We start from the raw sequence: 21,431 nt of genomic DNA, 5'->3' as shown, positions 1-21,431 counted from the left end.
ATTGATTATTTTTAAGCTGTAAAAAACCTTAGCAATCGTTAATTCATTCCTTTCATTTCAGAAATCAGAAATGGAAGCATAAAGAAGTTGAGTGACTTTACTACGATCTATCAGAACTGAGATTAGAATAGCTAATCCATTTGCCCTAGCAGCTATTTTGCCAGATGTGAACAGTGAAGATGTTGTGCCTATGTCTAGGCCTTACACTGACAAGAATACACCCTAACAGGTTTTTTTAATTAAAAAAATTAAGTTTTTATTTGAATTCCAGTTAACATGCAACGTAGTATTAGTTTCCGGTGTACAATATAGTGATTCAGCCTGTCCACACATCACCAGGCACTTATCACCACAAGTGCCCGCCTTAATCCCCATCCCGTTTTTTATATAATTTTTACAATTTTTTAATAAACATATAATGTATTATTAGCCCCAGGGGTACAGGTCTGTGAATCGCCAGGTTTATACACTTTACAGTACTCACCATAGCACATACCCTCCCCAATGTCTGTAACGCCACCACCCTCTCCCTACCCCTCTCCCCCAGCACCCCTGTTTGTTTTTGTGAAATTAAGAGTGTCTTATGATTTGTCTCCCCCATCCCATCTTGTTTCATTTACTCACGTTGCATCTCCCCCCAGACCCTCCACGTTGCATCTCCACTTCCTCATATCAGGGAGATCATATGATAGTTGTCTTTCTCGGATTGATTTATTTTGCTAAGCATAATACTACCTCTAGTTCCAATCACATCATCGCAAAAGGCAAGATTTCATTTCTTTTGATGGCTGTATTGTATTCCATTGTATATATATACACCACATCTTCTTTATTCATTCATCTGTTGATGGACATCTAGGTTCTTTCCATAGTTTGGCTATTGTGGACATTGCTGCTATAAACATTCATACACCCTAATGGTTTTTATAGTTCCCTCCCCAAAAAGGAATGGGATTCAGATATGGCGGCCTAGTTCAGAAGAAATGTGGGATCTGTTGTTAGAGATTTTGATAATAGCTTTTAGCATGAATCATTTGCCAGAAAACTAAATCAAGGCCCGACTTCATCTGGGGAAGCAACTCTGAAAGCAAGTCCAGTACCCAGGCATATTAAAAACTGGAGTAAGAGCAAGGATCAGGACAGAAGGTCAATAGACTAGCCATCCCTAAGGACTGGGTGAGACAGATAGTTCTCAAAACGTGGTTCCCCCAACCAAGGGCAATGGAATTACCTGGGAAATTAAAGAAATTCCCGTTCTTTTGAAAAATTTTAAAAAATATTTTATTTACTTATTTGATACAGAGAGAGAGAGAGACAGGGAGAGAGGGAACACAAGCAGGGAGTGGGGGAGGAAGAAATAGGTACCCTGCTAAGCAGGGAGCCCAATGCAGGGCTCGATCCCAGGACGAACCCAGGACTCTGGCATCATGACCTGAGCCAACGGTGAACACTTAACAACTGGGCCACCCAGGTGCCCCAAGAAATTCCCATTCTTGAATTAGAAACTGAATCAGAAACAGTGGGGACAGAACTCATGAGTGTATATTTTAAAAAGTCTTCCTGTTGATTATGATGGGCTGATTTTCAAGAGGACATCTAGGGGGCTAAATTTACAACTACCAACAACTACCTTCCCCCTGTAGCATATAAGATATATAGCATTCTACACACCATATCTGAAGTGATTTCATGCTCTGGACTTGAATTCATTTGCTGGGCCACCTATAGCGAGAGCCATCCATGTCTGTTGCTCTAAGTTATAACCGCTCTCCCTGCTCCCACTAGGCTTTATGCAGATTTCTGTGTGTTGTATTTTCTTTCCAGATACTCTTTGAATATTATGTGATTAGTATTGTGTGGAAGAGTTTGGACAAACCAGTAAGTTTTCTTGTCTTGATTTTAAAGCATGTATAACCATTTTTGTACCTTATGAGAAATATTCATGTACTGTTCCTGGAATCAGAAGTGATCATTTGATCTAGGAATATACATTTAATTCAGTATAGGTTCAATATTAAGAATAAGGAAATATTAAAAAAAAGAATAAAGAAATATCAAGATGAATAAGACAGAGCTTTCAGGCTAATAATGGAAGAAACAGACATTTACAAACTAATTATATTTACCAAATAGAAAATTTGTATGTCACTGGCTTTGACAGCACATTATGATATATTAAAATGACACACAACAGTTTTCTTTAATGGACTGGCAAAGCAGCTATTTGTAGACAAATAACATCAAAGTGTATCATCCTATAGTTCCAATCCATTCAGCCATTACTAACTTTCCAAGAACAAACCTAGTTGACCTGGGTCAGGGGGAAGGGATAACATTGTTAATTCTTATTTATTTATTTTGTAAAGATTTTATTTATTTATTTGAGAGAGAGACAGTGAGAAAGAGCATGAGAGAGGAGAAGGTCAGAGGGAGAAGTAGACTCCCCGTGGAGCTGGGAGCCTGATGTGGGACTCAAGCCCAGTACTCTGGGATCATGACTGGAGCCAAAGGCAGTTGCTCAACCAACTGAGCAACCCAGGCACCCCCGCTGATTCTTATTAAAGACCAAAAAAAAAAAAAAAAAAGAAGGAATGAGGAATGAAAAGGACTGCTTACTTCCTAGAGACAATTTTACAATTTTTTATGTGTGGGATATGCATGTACTATATAAAATGCTGTCACCTTCATAAAACTGGAAAGCAAATACTAGTTAAATTTAATACTTAATATTATTGTTTTGTCTTTAAAAAGATCCCCTCTCTAGTCATCCAGTGTTCTAAAGTTCTGTCGATTGCCACCTTCTCTCCAACTGAATCAACTTGCTGCTGAGTGCCTACAAATATTCTTCCTAGGTTCAGGGAATTTCTGACCTTATGAATCTGCAGATCCCTAAAGTTGAACCTGAAATCACAGGCCCCCTTGCAGCAAGGGCACAGGTATGTGACTTTTCTCTAAACAGACAAATCCATGGGCAACTATGATTTCAAAGCACAAAGAAGTGGGTGGCAAAGGAATCCATTCTGGCAAAGGTAGCAGCAGAAACACACAGCTTTAAAGAAAGAAAGAAAAGAAATATATGGCTTTTAGAAACCTAGAAGAGATTCTGGTTTCTTGTTCCCAATATTAGCAGTGGATTTATGGTGTCTGTGTCCAGAGATGATGACAGGTGAGAGTTCACTGGAGTAATTCCAGAGGGAAACTTACGTTTAGTTTCTAGTTGTGTAAAGAATACATTAGGACGTTTAACATTCAACCAACAGACATTCTGGAAAGAGAAGAGAAAAACTGAGTGGAGAAAATGATGAGAAAGTAACCTAACAAAATGTTCAAGTACCAAAGAACACGAGTTTTTAGGTAGAAAAAGCCTTTGGAATACCCAGTACAATAACTGAATATATATAAAAAATGCCACTATGATACATCATCAAATTGCAGAATTCCATGAGCAAAGAGAAGATCCTAAGAACTTCTAAAAATAATAAAAAGTCACACAAAGGATCAGAATCAGAATCGTAGCTCCACATTTCAACAGCAATGTTGAAAATTAGAAATCAATGGAATAACACCCTCAGTTTCTGAATAAAACTGATTTTCATTCTGAAATCTATCTACCCTGTTAAACTATCAGCCAAAGATTAGAATAAGACAGAATCTGATATGCAAGGTGTCAAAAATTTTACTTTCTACAGTTTTTTTTCTAGGGAAGTCACTAATGGATATAGACTACCAAAATGAAAGAATAAACCAATTTAAATAACACAGGATCCAGAGACAGAGGCCCCAAGAATAAGAGGGTTGAAGGGAAATCCCAGATAACAGACATGTAGTCAAGAGAGCTATAGACTAGGTTAACCTCTCTCAGGGAGAGAGGTCTCTGATTTAAAAATAAACAAACAACAATGTAAATATATCAAATAGGTTTCTGATACATGTAATTACCTGGAAAATAGTATGGGGAGGGATTTTATAGTTGTTAAAGAATATGGAAAAAATGCAAAAATTAAACATAAGAAAATTTGAGGAAATCATTGAGGGGAAAAAAAACCCCAACAAAGTTAAAGTAGTATAAGGATATAAATATAATCATAGTGCAACACTTGACTCATTAGAGACTAACGCACATTTTTCTGTGTGATAATGCCTTAAACACAAATTGTGCTATAACTATGTGGGAAGGGAGAGAAAAGTGGGAATGGTAGTTTAAGAGATAAATCCTTGCCATTTGTAATAGAAAGTTAATAAATAATACTTTAAATTGATCAAGTTAGTATATAGCAGCTTAGCCTAGTATTTATAAATACATACCTAAAAGCCAGAAGAAACAATGAGGATGTCTCTGGGGAGAGTAAGTGAGAACAGAGAAGGAAGCATGAAGATTCTATTTTTGTTGTTATAAACTTTGTCATATTTTTAAAATTATGCACAAGTATCACTTTTATAAAACTAAATATTGATTTTAGAAAGTTCTATGCATCTTGAAATATATTCAAATACCCAATCATTATGTCGTTTACCTGAAACTGATATAATGTTACATGTCAATGATATCTCAATTTTTAAAAAGCCTCGATTTCAACTCTGAAATGGAAAAAGAACTACAAATTACTAAGACTGAAATAGAAAAGAGCAATAAAAACACAAAAATTATTGAAATAGAAAATCAAATAAACCTGATCAATATAACAACAACAACATATTAGATGTTAGGGATGACCATATCCTTCACCCTGATACTTTTAGTGAGGTAATGGGGATCTGTGGCGTCTTCAAATGATCCCAAGCATCCAAGATGCCCACCATTTCAATCAAGGTAGACTGACATGGAGCACATTATAAAAAAGGAAGCGATGTTCCCGCCCCCTCATCTGAAATAATTAAACTAAGAGCCATTGAATATTCATTAACATTAAAGAGCAACAACAGAGAAAACCAGTAAGCAGCACCCTGGGAACTATTACACACTTAGCTGTTTAAATAATTTCTTCAAAAAGGTACTGAGGTGGGAAACAAAGGCAGAACAAAAATTGTTAAATTTCCTTACTACCTACAGCCCATTGACACGTCCTTGAAACAGGCAGACTGCTACCTACAGCCCATCGACACGTCCTTGAAACAGGCAGACTGACATTCCTCTAGGGACTCAACTGCCCCCTCAATGTTAATAATACTTTGCTAAGGGCAAAAGGCAATCCTAGCCTGACCACCCACCTCCACCCCATCCCCAGCTGAAATCCTATAAGTTTAATGTATAAAGATTCCTTTGGAAACCTCCTTTATCTATAAACCCACCAAGATATGTGTTGGCAATCATCTCCCAAGCATATGGCCCACTGGTATGCATCTGAAGGATCTCATGACTAAGGTTTTATTAGATAGCAATAAATGACCTTTTGCCAACAATAGCTAGCTAGCCCCCTCAAGATCCTGAAAACTTTGCTTCCAAATTCCTTTGAGACTTATGCTATCCCTAACCCCCTCTCAACTTGAAAGTATATAATGGGCCATGCCTCATGACCCCAGTGCAGCTCTTTCTACCCAAGGGTCCTGTCCCCATGCTTTAATAAAATCACCTTTTTGCACCAAAGATGTCTCAAGAATTCCTTCCTGGCTGTCAGCTTCAATCCCTAATGTCATCTTTCTTACATCAGGTATATATTAGGCATCTGGAGATTATGCCATATAGTGGTGGTGACTACCACTATAATTCACTAGCATGAGTAAGAATTCAGTTTTCTACTAACATCAGTAAGAAATTAGAACGAATTGTAAATAAGCTATCTAATTCTTTAAAAAGTAAGCCCCAAAGAGGCTTATACTCAAAAGGAATTTAAAAGGAAGCGGAAAGGGCACCTGGGTAGCTCAGTTGGTTGGCCTCTGATTCTTGATTTTGGCTCAGGTCATGATCTCAGGGTTGTGAGATTGAGCCCCCTATTGTGATATGTGCTGGGTGTGGAGCCTGCTTAAGATTCTCTCTCCCTCTGCCCCTCCCCCTCTCTCCTCTCTAAAAAAATAAAAATAAAAGGAAGAGGGAAGGGAAAATAAGTTTGCTAGCTTTTTAAGATTTTAGTTGATGAAAAACAAAACATTCAGCATTTAATGAGAGAAAGTACTAGGACAAATTCTTTTGCACACTGCTGTGTGCAACATTTACATAAACATGAATAGAGACATTTTACAATGTGAACATTTTAAACCCAAGGCACTTGGAGGTTGGTTGGTAGAAGTCACATTCATCACCCCTGCAGTATCCTGATTCACTGTTGTTCTGTCTCTATAACTCAGTTCTGCCAAGTAAAGCAGCTACTTAATACTGGTAATTATGGCTACAATGGCTGCTGAATGCAACTGATCCTGTGTGCTACCTCCACATTCCTCTACAATGATGGGTGTCACTACATTTTAAATTATTAACATTAGCAATGAGAACAGGGTGTTTCAAAGGACTTGTAATAGTATACAAACAACGATATCTGTGAGAAGAAAAGTGGATTAACAAAGGAGAAATTTGCAAAATATAATAATGGCAAGGAATCCATCTGAAATTATGCTCTCGTTTCCATAAATAAGCTACCCTAATGTCTTCTGTTAAAATAAGGACTTTACCTTAAAGGATCATAGCAAAGAAAGAAGAAAATAGAAGTAGTTAGAATACATTCTGAGTCATGGAAAGTCAAATGGAAGAAATTAAATTTAAGAATTGCCTTATTCTTAATTATTTTCAGACATTTTAATACAGCATATGCATTTTATACCCACATGAAGATAAAATCCTTACAGTCTTCTTAACCTAGCTTATAAATTTCAAGATACTTAGTGGAAGGGAAAGAGAATACTTCTTATTTCCTGGACCAAATCCAATCTCTCAAACTGGGTAAAAAGAATTTGAGATAAGAAAATAACTTGCCAAAGAAAACAGAGAGAAAGATGTCTTGTGTTCTGCCAAATAGAGGATATGCTATCAAGAATAAAAGAAGAGACTTGCTAGAACTTTGAAACAAACCAAGCTGCTACTGCTTGGTCTCGGGATGAACATGGAAAAATAAAATCCTTGTATGCATGCTAAGAAGGGAAAACCCCAAATATTGCTTGTTCACATGCTCCTAAGAGTAAGGAAGTCATATTTCCAATGTAATGTTCACAGTAACATTTTCCATATTTTAAGAATAGGGAGTTGGGCAAAGGCCAAAGAAAAGCAAAAATAAGAATGAAGGGGTAGAAAATAAAAAAACTTAGATTGCAATTTTGTGGACAAAATAACCATATTTCAAATTTTGAGTCAAAGTTAAAGAAATGATTTGGGCCATCATCATTTCTAAACAAAGAAAGGGGCAAACAGAAAATTGCACCTAGAAATAGATGACATTTAATATTTCCTGAAAGGAAAAAAAAAGCAATTAAAATAGTACATAGTCCAGGTTAACAGGAGGTTGTGAAATGATTGGAGTTAACTCATAGCTGATGTCCCTTAACTAGCTTTCCATGCTGCCTGTTTTTTCCCATAGCCCTCTTCCATGGCTCTCTCTCTGATCTTCAGAATAATTGGGTGGTCTATAAGCTTTTAAAAGCTAACCTTCTGCATAAAAATTGCTGCCTTTCAGTTTTTATTAATGAGTAAAATTAACATTAGAAAATACAATATTATAAAATATTATTTAATATTATAAAGATAATATTAGAAGCAAATGAGTCTGTCTCTAGATTTATAGTTTTAAAAAGATTTGTAATTTTGGCATAGTGGGACATACATACTCCACATGACATACTATATAGCCTTAGTCGAAATTCTGCTCACAAAGAAATAATTCACCACTATATATTTGGAGAAGTACAGAGTTCTAAATGTGAAAAACAGTTTTTGAAGTATCACATTTAGATAGCACAAAGGTAAAAATACACATTTCAACTCAACTTTTGATCCTTAGCTAAGAGAAGGGAAGCTGACCACAGGCAAAGGGAAGACAAGAAGACCATAGGCAAGGATGGTCAATGATGAACAAATAATATTTGAGTAACCACTATGTGTCAGATATTTTACATCTATTTTCTTGGTAAATTTTACAAGTTTGAAGTAGGTTTAATTATCTCTATACTACACCTCTATTAAATAAAAATTATTTTCATTTTACAGATCAAGACTCAGGCAACTTGTCCAAGGTCCATAAGGTTGTATAAATACATGGCAGAACAAGAACTCCACGTAGGCCTATCTAAAGTGTGTATTTGTTACTACCCTGGTTCACAGGTTTGACACTATTAGGTCTCTGATTTCTATTATTTCTCAAAAATTTGTACTGCTTTCTGCTGTCATTGTGATTTTAATTTAAAGGAACCGCACTTTTAAGAGACAAACTGATGTAATGTCTGTTAGCTTTGTAATTCAGAGGCAACTGCAGGTTTACATTTCTGCCTTTCTATACCTAATTATTTTATAAAAAGTCAGCTTGCTTTTCTTGAATCACTTTTCCCCCTAACACTACTAATCAAGTTTAATTTTGAGATGTCCATATTTTATAAGAGGACTCCCAGGACTACATGATCTCATTTCCCTTTCTAGATACCTTAGCTAGTTTCATAAGGGCCGCTTTAATTTTGAATTTTTATAGTATTTCCAAAGTTCATTTATCATGGCTTATCAGTTTCTTTAGTACATAGGAGATTTGCATTGGAAGCTAAAGGGATGTTAACATCAAATAGTGTTACCAAATTTTATCTGGTGTAACATGGGGGTCAGGTTTAATATATGGCAACTCCTTTGTTTATTGAAATTGAATAATTACCAAACACAATGGTAAAGATTATACAATAAATGATGTTTAAAGTGGAGATGTCAGGGGCGCCTGGGTGGCTCAGATGGTTCAATGCCCTCAGCTCAGGTCATGATCCTGGGGTCTTGGGATTGAGCCCGGCATCCCGCTGCTGGCACAGTGGGGAACCATCTTCTCTCTCTTTCCCCCTGATCATTTTCTTTCCCTTCCCGGTATCTCTTTCTCAAATGAATAAATAAAATCGTTAAAAAAAAAAAAAGTGGATAAGTCAGATACATATTGCTGCAAGGGTATTCTTTACGTTTCGGTAAGTGCGAAATCTCGTTTAGCAATATTTGTTTAGTATTTCATTTGCTGAACAAAGAACGTTATCCTAAGTAACTATCAATATTCTGAGGCATACAAATTTAACACAAATTCTTGAGATTTTCTTCTAAGGATTTAATCAGACTACCTATTTTCCTGTGTGACATCCCCGTATGGGCGCATTTCTTTTGGATAAAAAGACAAGAGTGTTTGGGGTTTGAGAGAAAGAAAAAGATGGGGAAGGGGGGGGGGCATATTTTCCAATTCACAAGACAGGGGAAAATGTGTTCAGGGCACGTCTGAGAAGAGAAATTGAATTTAAATGTTCCAAATACATTTATCCCACGCAACACTCCAGGCAAACGGTAGAAAAAAATAATTTTTTTTTTAAGCGCGTTTGATTTTTGTTAACCTCCATCAGCAAGATCCGTCTTTCACAATACTGGGAGAGGCCTGTTTGTTCCTCCACTCCCACTGCTGAAGTTTGGACAAAGTTTGAGAAACCCCAGGCACCTGCGGCTCTGACCGAAACCGGCGAGGAGCACAGGGAGCGCGTCCCCTCTTCCCAGTCTTCCGTCTCCAGATTCCAGATCTTTTTGACCCGCGAAGTGAACGTCCGGCTGCCGCGCCCCCCAAATAAGAGCTATTCTGGGGCGGGGGGACCTGGGTCTTTACCGACGCTTCGCCAAGGTGTGCGTCCGCGGCCCGGGGGCGGGCGGCCCCTCTTCCCTGCAGGCGGCTGCCGCCGGGCCCGAGCCCCACCGAAGCGAGGCCAGAGGCCGGGACCGGTACGCGTGATCACAGCTCCGCGTCCCACCGCGCAGCCCGCGCCCCGCCGGAAGGGGGCGGGGCCTCGGGCCGGCGCGGCGAGGCCGGCCGCGGCGTGGGGTGGGGGGGGTGCTCCTCAGGGGCCCGGCCCGCAGCCGCGCGTTTCCGGCGCGCTCCCCCGCGTCCTGCGTCCTGTGGTCTCGTCCGCCCCCGCTGCCATGTTGGATTGTGCGGCCGCCACCGCCGCCGCTGCTGCCGCCGAAGAAGGTTTGGAGGAGGAGTTGGGAGTTTAGCGCAGTCGCCAGAGAACGAAGACAACGGCCATCCGGCCGGAGCCTAGCCGGGCGGGAGCCGGGAGCTTCCCTTTCCCTGCGCGGCCCGTCGTTGGCTCCTCCTTCCCGTGGCCTCCTCCTCCCCGCGCCCGAGGAGCTGCGAGATGCTGCGCCTCTGATTCCCCTCCTCCTACCCCTGTCACCGAGAGGGGAAAGAGCGCTCGCCTACTCGCCGGAGACGGCCCTGGACTCGCAACCCCGCCAGCGAAACCATGAGCTCCGGCCAGCAGCAGCCGCCGCCACCGCGGAGGGTCACCAACGTGGGGTCCTTGCTGCTCACCCCGCAGGAGAATGAGTCTCTCTTCACCTTCCTCGGCAAGAAATGTGTGGTCAGTGGCCGAGACCCGCGTCTCCATCCCCTCCCCGACGTTACCTCACGGGCCCGGGAAGTGGGAGTGGGGAAGAAGGCGGGAGCGGCGCGGGGAGGGTCCGGCTGCCGGCCAGGCCTCCAGTCAGCCGGCTCCCTGGGTACGGGCTCTGCGGGCCGGGGCCGCCGGACGCCGCCTCCCGGAGCTGCCCGGGAGCACGGAAAGTGTCACCTCCGCAGGCCTGTCCTGGAACCCTGCCTGGCCGGGCCCGGGTCTGCGCCCTTGCTGCTGGTTCAAACTTTGCTCTCAGGCCACAAGGGGATTTTATTCTTGCAGGAGCTGCTCGATCTTAAAAACCGGGCCTCTGTACTGGCCCTCGCTTCACCTCCTACTGCTTGATTTGGGGGTACCTTCTTTCACAATGGCTGAGGTTCAGGAGTGGGTAGGTCAGGGAATGAAGCCCAGATATGAATGAAGAGGACCAGATTGGGGTATTTGATCCCCCTTTAGGATCCCAGGAGGGAATGAAGTCGAGTGCATCGGTTCAGAATGAGGGCAGGAAATGCTACTGATCCCCATTTGCAGAGAACCAGCGTTTATTTCTCCAGCAATCTCGCCCAGGCCTGGTTTCTGCTCTCCTCCCCACTGACTTTTTTTTTTTTTTTTTTCCTCCAATGGTGGGAGGAGGTGCTGCTCTCCCCACAACCGTGCGCAGGGGAACCGCAATCTCTAGTAGTTCTGGGCCTTTGGGGGCCTGAGAGTGATTCTTAGGTTGGTGCTGTGCGGCCTGTTCCAACCCCAGATGGCCGGTTGGGAGCAAGCAGTTCTGCTGTGGGAAGGGGAATGTGTGTTGTTGACGGAAGCATTCATTACATTGGCTGCTGGCACTTCTGGGGGTGGGGAGGTTCTGCTCTGTGGTGTAGGCCTTGTCAGGCTGCATCTTACTGCGGTGGCTGGGTTGAACTGTGGTTGAGTTTGTTCAAACGCTGTTTGGGTCCCTTTCTCCCCTCCTTGGCGTGTTAGCACCTGCACTGTCTGTGCCGCGGCGACTCAGGAAACCCCTACTGAAATGTCCACAGAGCAGTACCATTTTACAACTTTTCTTAGTAGTGTTAAGCTAGGCTAAGTCTGCTTGTTTAAGAAGTTAAGATTAGACAGTTTCTGGAAAGTTACCGTATGGGTTAATTGTTAACTTTATAGGAGTCAACCTTTTGTATCCTCTTGGAGATTGAATCATTACATTTAATTCAGATGTGTTTCATATTTTGCTGATTAGAAGAATGAAATAAGAAGACTGGTTTAAAATCAATATTTTGGGAAACGACTTTAAGGATAATCAAGTCCCCCCCCCCCCACCCCCACTGCTTTTAAACAAATGAGAAAACAGCCAGTGAACCCTAAGGTCACACAGCAGTTTAGTAATGTAACCAGAACTAGAAAATCTGGACTCCTGATGCCTAGTTTGTTGTACTTTCCACTACATCATGTTGTTTTAGAAGGGTATTTCTCTTAATTTGTTATTGATTTATTTCAAAAAGTCGTGCAGAAGGAATAATCACTTCTTTTTTTTCCATCAGAACTTGATACAATTGGAGTGTGAGATTCTTAAAAGCAGCACTAACTTTTGTATATTTTCAGTTTAGGAAAATCTCCAGCTCTTTAAATGTTACATTATCTGCAAATGAAAAAAAATTAAAATTTCACTGGTTTATTTTTATTTGCTATGTAATCTGTGTCAGAAAGGAAGTAGTTGTATTATGTTTTACATACCAGACACATTAACTTTAGGCAGGAAGGACGTTACATTTAAACACGAGTGCACTGACTAATTGCTCTGTGCTTACCTGTAATGTTTACTGGTTTCAAAAAAAAGATGTGGAAGAATACTGTCATTGAGATAGTTTTGCTTTCTGGTTAGCATAAGTGGATTGCAGAATGAGCCATCAGTATTCATTGCTCAATATCTTTATGCCATCTATTATTCATCACCTTTACCTTTTGAATTTGTCATTTAAAACCACAGTCTAGTGGTATGAAATTATTGTGAAGATTAACTTTTAATATTTGAAGTCTCCAGTTACTTGAGTAAAGTAAGACTATTTTAATTTTTTGAACGATCTTTTTTTTCTTCTTTGCTGACTTGCAGTTTTTTTTTTTTAGCTTAAAATAATAGTGAAATAGGTTATATCATTTAAAAAAAAATCAGCAATAACGTTTACAAGTCAGACCAGATTTCTTAAGGAAGAAGTGTATTCAGAGCCATATCTAAGCGTTCAAGGAATGAAACATAAGTAGTTATATAGTCCCAGTTCTGGAGGAGCTGCATTCCTTCTTTGACTCAACAAATATATATTGAGTAACTAAATGTTGAGGTCAAAATCAGGAGAGATGCCTGCCCTCAAGGAGCTTCACTGTCTCAAAAGGGAAACAAGTAAGTAAACTGATGAGTAAGTCAGTACTTCAGAATGATGTGTAAGATGCTGCATGTCACAGTGCAGAATGTCTTGGCTTGTAGTCAGCACATCAGAGTTCAAACTCATTTGGTCACTTAGGACAAGTTTTGTTCTTGTTTTTTTCTTTTCTTTTTCTTTCTTTTTTTTTTTTTTTTTTTTTTTTTTATACTTCTTGTGATAGAATTGATTTTCTCATTTCTAAAATAGGGATACTGTCTGATGGGATGATTTTATGGATTAGGAGGACCATATGTAAATATAAGGATGGTGGTTTTTTTTTTGTTTTTTTTTTTTTTAAGTTTAGGAGTTAAAAGAGGATGAATTATATTTTTTAGGTTGGGTGATACCTGACTATTTAAGATTAGTATATGCTCCCAGGTTGATGAGAGAAATGAGACATCTTGGAAAGTTGGAGGCCTACTAGTAGTTTGTTACGGAGCAAGGAGGATTTCTGTTTGGTTCTCAAATTTAGGTATGCATTAGAAACATTGTAGAGTTTACAAATATTGCTAGCTGGCATTCCTAGATAATATTCAGTGAGTCTGAAGTGGAACTTGGGCATTTCTATTTTTAGCAGGCTTAACAGGAGACTTTAACATATATGAAATTTACTGTTTTCTGATAGGATAATCCTGAAACACATTTGAAATGTTTGTTTCCCTTTACTCTTGGGTGTGTATTTTGTGAGTTAAGTTTAAATTTAAAAAAAAGATTTTTTTGTTTTGTTTTGTCTTGTTTGTTTTAGTATAGACTATCTCTAATAAGGTATTTCATAGATGTAAGAGAGAGATACAGTTGATGAAGTTTTGTACTGGTTAGTACACAAGATCAGGTATGACTGTTAGAAAGTTGGGGGGAAAGTTGAAGGTGCTATAGAAGGTCGATTGGCGGTTGTAAGAGTGGAGACAAAGGAGATCAGGTAAGTATTTAACAGTAGTGTACATGAGATTTGAGGGCCTAAATTAAGGCACTGCTGGTAGGAATTCCAGGACAATTAAAAAGTCTTTTAGTAGGATTTCATTCCACTTAGATTTAGTGGGTGAGGGAAGAGAATTAGGTTAAAGTCACGTATAACCACCAGCAGAAAAAGTATGCAGAGACATGCATACTTAACTAAGTGGAAATATGCCTTGTATTAGACTCCATGTTGGTGATTGGTTTGATGGAAGAGGTGAATCTTAAATCTATTTTGCCACAGTTTTAAAGAACAGATTTTGTGAAAGATGAGGTTTCACTTAAAGTTATGTATAATAAGTCAGTATATGTTAAGTATTTTTACTTAAGTAGTTCTGATGCAGTTCATTAGCTGGGGTATTTTCTTAGAACAATTAAGAGTTTAAAAACAAGATTATCAAAAAACCCATCAAGATTATCAGCTCTTGGGGTACCTGGCTGGCTCAGTGGGTTAAGCCTCTGCCTTCTGCTCAGGTCCTGGGATGGACTCTACCTCAGGCTTCCTGCTCAGCAGGGGACCTCCTGCTCCCTCTCCTCCCCATTTGTGCTCTCACACTATCTCTGTGCAAGATATTATTATTAAATAAATAAAATCTGTAAAAAAAAAAAAGAAAAAGGCTGACAGGTCTTATTTTGTAGTTAGTTCTGTTGTACTGTGATTTAACTTACTTTCTGTAGAGTATATGCCATCTTGCCAAGTGAGGTTTAGTATATGTAGTCCTGAAAAAGAAATTCAGGATTGGGAAAAGTAAAATCTTACACTAGCTCTCTACCACCATCTTTGGGTTGAGGTTAGTAATATTGACTGCTGCTTATTTCTACCATGCTGACCTGGTTTATTACAAGATTTAGTGGTGTTTAAGGAGCCATTTTTATTAACCATCTTTAATTTTCATTTGATTCCTCAGTACTTGTTTTAACTTGCTTATATTCTTTTGTTAGTTTTTTGGTTTGTTTTCTCACCCTGTATGTAATTTTGGGAGATTAGACCTTATGCCTATGTAGTTTTCTATAATTTTTATGACATCTAGTGTACAGATCACTGACCACTTATTAATTAATTATACTTGCTAACTCTTTTATTCCTTAGGAGCTCATTTAGTATTTCTCATTGCTCAGTCAGGTTGTTAAAGTCTTCAGTTTCTGATGCAGGTTGTATTTGTACTTAAATCTTCCTCTATTAGAAGAAATGGTTGGGCGTCTGGGTGGCTCAGTGAGTTAAGCCTCTGCCTTTGGCTCAGGTCATGATCTCAGGGTCCTGGGATTGAGTCCCACATCAGGCTCTCTGCTTGGCAGGGAGCCCGCTTCCTCCTCTCTCTCTCTGTCTGCCTCTCTGCTTACTTGTGATCTCTCTGTCAAATAAATAAATAAAATCTTAAAAAAAAAAAAAAAAACAAAACCCAGAATGGTTTAAGTCAGATGCTGAATACAGGTGGTAATAGTAGCTATCCCAATAGTTACTTTCTGTTTTAAATTCTACAATAGGTTTATAGGAAGAGGTGCCTAGTAGGGTCATTGTTTTGATGAAGGCCTGAATTAAGGCAGCACTGGTGGGAAGTTAGGGCTGAGAATATATTTCACCTTGAGTTTTGGAAGAGAAAGAAGGTTAATACTTACGGGATTTGGAATATACGAGGCAGAGAAGGCAACCTTGTCTAGTATGGAGGGAAAAGGTGATTATAAAAGTGTGTGTCATATGGGATAAACTATAAGTATAGGAGGAGATTTAGAAGAATCTAGCAGATTTGGGTTATAAATCCTATTTCTTGTAATTCTTAGCTTATTGTCAAATTTCTTAGCCAATATGAGCCTTAATGTCTATCTAGATTTGTAAAATGGGCTTACTCAAGGATTTCAGAGAATAATGCTATAATGTATGTATAGCACTTGGAGTACCTGCCACTTCTAAAGTGTTCTGGTTGTTTGGGGAAGCATGTGAAAGAAGGTAAAGAAGAGTTTAAAAAAGTTTTTGTTTAAGTGTGAGATTCAGCAGTTATAGTGAACTGACTTGGTCATTTTATTTTATTTCTATTATTTATTTATTTTAATACTATTTTAAAATATTTTTATTTATGTTTTGACAGAGAGACAGCGAGAGAGGGAACACAAGTAGGGGGAACGGAAGAGGGAGACACAGGCTTCCTGCTGAGAGCAAGGAGCCCAATGTAGGGCTCTATCCCAGGACCCTGGGATCATGACGTGAGCTGAAGGTGGACAGTTAACCACTGAGCCACCCAGGCACGCTTGGCTTGGTCATTTTATTTTATTTTATTTTATTTATTTTATTTTATTTATTTATTTGAGAGAGAGACAGTGAGAGAGGACATGAGAGGTGAGAAGGTCAGAGGGAGAAGCAGACTCCCCATGGAGCTGGGAGCCGCATGCGGGACTTGATCCCGAGACTCCAGGACCGTGACCTGAGCCGAAGGCAGTTGCTCAACCAACTGAGCCACCCAGGCGCCCATTGGCTTGGTCATTTTAAAGAAACTAATTCAAAGTTGAGGTATAAAAGAGCGGATAGAGGTTATTAATTGAAAGTTGATCTGTCTGGGAGTTTATAGAACCCAGGATAGAGGTCACTTTCACTAAAGGTTTTGGAAGCAAAGCAAGTTCATACATTCTTGTCCACTAATATATATTGTTAACTGTAACTGTGACTCTCAGTGGTGTATGAGTGAACAGTCTAGTACTTTTAAGTGGTTATGTATTAGTAATTAGAAGACATTTTGTGTATTTAACTCTTCATAAATACATGTAAGAGAAATATATCCTGTTTTTATTTGTTACATCTATCGTATCTCTATCAGCATTCTTAATAGTGGAGGATTAATAACTATAATATCAATATAGGAGAGTGAAATTAATTAGACTATTAGTTTCACTTTGGAGTTAATGTTTTGTGGAGGAATTATGACCCTTTTTTAAAGAGACCAAATAATTGCGTTTAGAATACTATTGAAGAGGGAAATCTAGAAAAGCCACCTTTAGAAAATGGAATCAAATGAAAGATTTGAAGTGACTTAATAGTTCAATTACTGTGGGTTTCTGTTAGTTTCCTTGGTTTCTCAGTTACCTTGGCCCCTTGGTTCCTCTGCCATAGTGATTTTTTAAACTTATTTTTAACTTGATCTGAACATTACTATAGAAACCTGTCTTTGTGAAAGGGGTGCTCTTTGAACACCAAATAAACTCAAACAAAAGGGAAATATGAGAGATACCTAGGAATATAAAATGCTATTAAAAATGATATGCGATCAAAATTATCATAAGCTAAACATACAGTAGTCTTTGGACAATGAAATGTTTTTCAAGTTTCATTTTCAAGTTAAATTTTATATTAGATTTGGAGAAGCTAAATCTAGTATTTTTAATTATTAAGATAGAGGTGAAATTGTTTATTTGTCATGTCTTTGGTTCCAGAATAAAAAAATTTTAAGAGATATTGTTCCTCCACTGTGATGAATACTTCTGTTGCCGTAAAATATTAGAGGATCCTTAAATACCTAAGAAATTTTCATTATAGTGAAGGAGTTGATTGGTTTGTATGTAATTCATAAAGCTAGTTAGAAATCCAGATGATTTCCTCTCTTTTTATTAATGAAATGTCATCATGATCAAGTACCGAGGACTTACTGAGAACATAACATCCTCTCAGTATCTTAGAATACATGAAAGGAGTAAGGAAGATTCAGTCCTTATTCCTTAGCTGGGGAAGACAAAAATCATGCACAAAAAGATACGTTTTACAAGCCAGCCCATACTAAAGATTTAAATAATAAAGAGGAAAGTTAGATTACCATGGGTTTTGGTACATCATTGTGGGGCTTAAACATGCAGACTTAAAATGTCCTCAAATTGTCAGGAACAAGGAAGCAACTCAGTTCAAGTTGAGGGAAATACGTAAGTTCAGACTATAACATTTGCAAGAGTATTAGGAAATATTAAATAGACTGGCTTGGCTAGAATGGTGTTTGCTTGAGAACACAATAAATGATAAGTTTGAAAGGTAAGTTGAGGCCAGATTTTGAAGGACCTTGACCTTCAGATGTTGAGCTTTAGTTCTTAAGTAGTATGAGGTCAAAAAGATCTTTGATTCAAAAAGTATCAAGCTGGAAGGATCTAGAGATGGGGAAAGCAAGAAATTACATTCGTAGTGGAAATAATTCAGTAATGGTTTAAAGTTTACTAAACATTCTCATATTCATTATTTCAGCTGACCTGGCCTGGCTTAGGAACCTGAATTGTAGCAGCATCTGGAACAAAAGAAGGGTTATGATGTATAGTAAATCCATGGTCTTTGTGCACATGGCAGACACCACCTACCACTCATAGCATTTTTTCCTACTATGTCCACATATGGTCTCTGAATACTTAGCATATCCCTACAGGTGGCTACTACCGATCAGTCCAGGTTTTGCAAAGATGAAATCTAGTTGCCGTGCCATGGCTGTGTAATAAAAATATTTTGAAGAAAAAAATGGCAATGTTTAGTTGGCTGTATGAATTCCAGATGACAACAGAAACTCCTGATAGTAATGGTTAGATAGTAGAGACTGTAGGAGTAGAGCTTTTGGATTCCTTTGCAGTGTTGATTATTGAGGCCTTGGGAGTGAATTCAGTCTATGAAGGTGTCAGTGCAGGTCAGGATCACAGAGGGAACTAGTCTAACCCATATTTGACTTGGCCAGTATTTGAGAAGGGTGGATTTCAGTGAGTAGTTGGAGGGAAAGATGTTCTCTTTAATTTATCTGAAAAATGGTATTATACATGCTGTTCTGAAACTTAATTTTTTCACTTATATTAATATATCTTTCATATATTTCCATCTTCATTTATATCTATTGCATAGTTGTTTTTTTTTTTTATACATCCTCTGTTTTCTGAGTTTCTTGTAACTTACTGTAACTGTTGATAAGTGTATTAACTTTCTGGGGCTACCATAATGAAGTATCACAAACGAGGTAGCCTAAAAGGCAAATGTATTCTTGCTTACTTTGGAGGCTAGCAGTCAGAAATCAGGGTGTTTGCGGAGTTGGTTCCTTCTGGAGGCACTGAGAGAATTTGTCTCATCCTCTCTCTTAGCTTCTGGCATTGCTGGCAATCCTTGATGTTCCTTGGCTTAGAGATTCATGACTCTAATCTCTACCTATGTAATCACATGGTGTTCTCTACCTGTCTGTGTTTTCTCTTATAAGGATACCAGTCATTGGATTAATGTCAGCCCTAATGACCTCATTTTAACGTTGTTACACTTTGCAAAGCCGCACTTTGAAAGTAAGGTCCATTTGTAGATACAGGTATTAGAACTTCAATATATCTTTTAAGGAGACATAATTCAGTCCTGGACGTTAGGTATTTTTTACTTTCCAAGTTTTTGCCTTTAGAAAAAGTGCTATAGGGACACCTAGGTGGCTCAGATAAGCGTCTGCCTTCAGCTCAGGTTATGAGCCCAGCCAGGGCCCCGGGATCAGTCCCACATCAGGCTCCCTCTTTTTCTGCCTGCTGCTCCCCTTGCTTGTGCTCTCTCCTTGTCAGATGAATAAATAAAATCTTTAGAAAGTGTACTGAGCGCCGGGGTGGCTCAGTTGGTTAAGCTACTGCCTTTGGCTCAAGGTCATGGTTCTGGAGTCCCAGGATTGAGTCCCCATCCATGCTCCCTGCTCAGCCTCTGAGAAGCCTCTGATTGACCCTCTGACCCTTCCCTTCTTGTTCTCTCTCTCTCTCACTCTCATTCTCTCTTTTTCAAATAAATAAGTAAAGTAAAATAAATAAAATAATTATATATATTTTAATACATACTGCTGGATTGTCTTCCAAAGCAGTTGTTTCTGAACTCCATATATTCTTACCAATATTAGTATTTCAAAATCATTTCCATCTTGACAGTTATACTGGCCAAAAAAAAAAAAAAATCGTATTTGATTTGTAGTTTTTAGTGAAGTTAAATATTTTTTCATGTCTGGTTATTGATACTTCTGTGAATTATTCTTGTCTTTAGACCAGTTTTTCTATTGGGCTTTTTTCCCCCCGTAGTTATTTGAAGAACTTTTTAGGGATAGTTACTGTATATTACAGGTGTTTTTTTCTTTTTCTTTTTCTTTTTTTTTTTGCAATTTGTCATTTATCTTTAGCAGAAGTATACTTGGTATTTCTGTTCACTGCATGGGATTTGAAGTTTTGTATAGTTAGATATAATAATCTTTTCTATTATTCCAAGCTTTCACTTAATACTGCCCTAGCTTAGAATTGCAAAAATATTTTCTCAATTTTCTTACCTTTGTGGTTATATTTTGAACATTTTATCTTCGATCTTTCTGGAAATAGCTTTGGAAAATGAGTATAGAAGAAATCCAGCTTTATATTTTTACAAATGGCTAGTTGTCCCAATACCATTTATTGAACAGTTTTTTCTTTCATCTATTTGAAATGCAACCTTTATTATTTACTAAATTTCCAGATGTACTTACATGTATTTTTGCATTCTCTTCTATTTATTTATTTCTTTGCCTGTTAGAGAAATTTTAATGAATGTAACTTTATAATGATGGTAGAGTTTGATTATCATTAAGCCCCTCATTACTCTCCTTTTCAGTATCTTCTGGCTATTTTTATGTGCCTATGCTTTGTATTTTTTTAAGACTTACCTACCATCTCTGTCCCCCAGAAAATATTTGCTTTGATTTGGAATAGCATTGAATTTGTAGATTAAGTTAGGAAGAATTGACATATTATGGCTTCCCATTGGAAAACAAGTCTTTTATTTACTATTTAGTTCTTAATTCATTCTGTAGTTTTATGATTTTCTTATCATATGTATTAGCCATTTAAAGTTGTTTTAGAGTGTAAAAGTAATGTCCACTTATACTCATTGTTTAAAACATACACATACACAGCATTAAAAGTTAAAATACTCTTTTACCCCTCTAAGCCTCCAGTACAGTTAGGGTTCATATAACACTCTCCTTAATGGTTTAATGTGACTGTTGCCCTTTTTTTTTTTCACTTTTATGTGCATTCAGTGCTATAAATTCTCTCTAAGTGCTGTTTTTTCTTCATGCCACAAATTTTGCTAAGTTATATTTTCATTTAACTCCACATTATTTTTTAAATTTCTCAAGACTTGGAGCACCTGGATGCCTCAGTTGTTTAAGCATCTGCCTTTGGCTCAGGTCGTGGTCCCAGGGTTGGGATTGAGCCCTGTGTAGGGCTCCTTGCTCAGTGGGGAGTCTGCTTCTCCCTCTCCCTCTGCCCCTTTCCACCATTTGTGTGCACGCTCGCTCTCTCTCCCCACTCTCACTTTCAAACAAATAAGTAATTTTTAAAAATTAATTTCTCAAAACCCTTTTAAATCCTGTGTTATATAGCAATATGTTTAACTCCAAATATTTTGAAAATTTCTTTTATTGATTTCCACATTGTTGTCTGCTTTGCATGATTTGTTATTTTATTTTTTAATTTTTATTTTTAAAAAGATTTTATTTACTATTGAAAGAGAGAGATCCTGATTGGAGTGGGGGGGGGGGAGCAGGGAGGGAGAAGCAGACT

General features: G+C 38.4%; 1 protein-coding gene across 1 annotated transcript in view; it reads left to right on the top strand.

The window, feature by feature from the left end:
* The first annotated feature begins 10,015 nt into the window (after positions 1-10,015).
* WASL (WASP like actin nucleation promoting factor) overlaps positions 10,016-21,431 on the top strand; it is a 73,899-nt gene continuing 62,483 nt past the window's right edge. Inside the window, exon 1 of the mRNA XM_059171739.1 lies at positions 10,016-10,500. Within this exon, the coding sequence (XP_059027722.1) occupies positions 10,384-10,500 (117 nt within the window). The 5' untranslated portion in view covers positions 10,016-10,383. The remainder of the gene's footprint in view (positions 10,501-21,431) is intronic.

The sequence above is a fragment of the Mustela lutreola genome, chromosome 4 (genome assembly GCF_030435805.1).
Source record: "Mustela lutreola isolate mMusLut2 chromosome 4, mMusLut2.pri, whole genome shotgun sequence".
NCBI classification, from domain to species: Eukaryota; Metazoa; Chordata; class Mammalia; order Carnivora; family Mustelidae; genus Mustela; species Mustela lutreola.
Note: the sequence above shows the minus strand (reverse complement) of the source record. Positions and strands in the feature narration are given on the sequence as shown.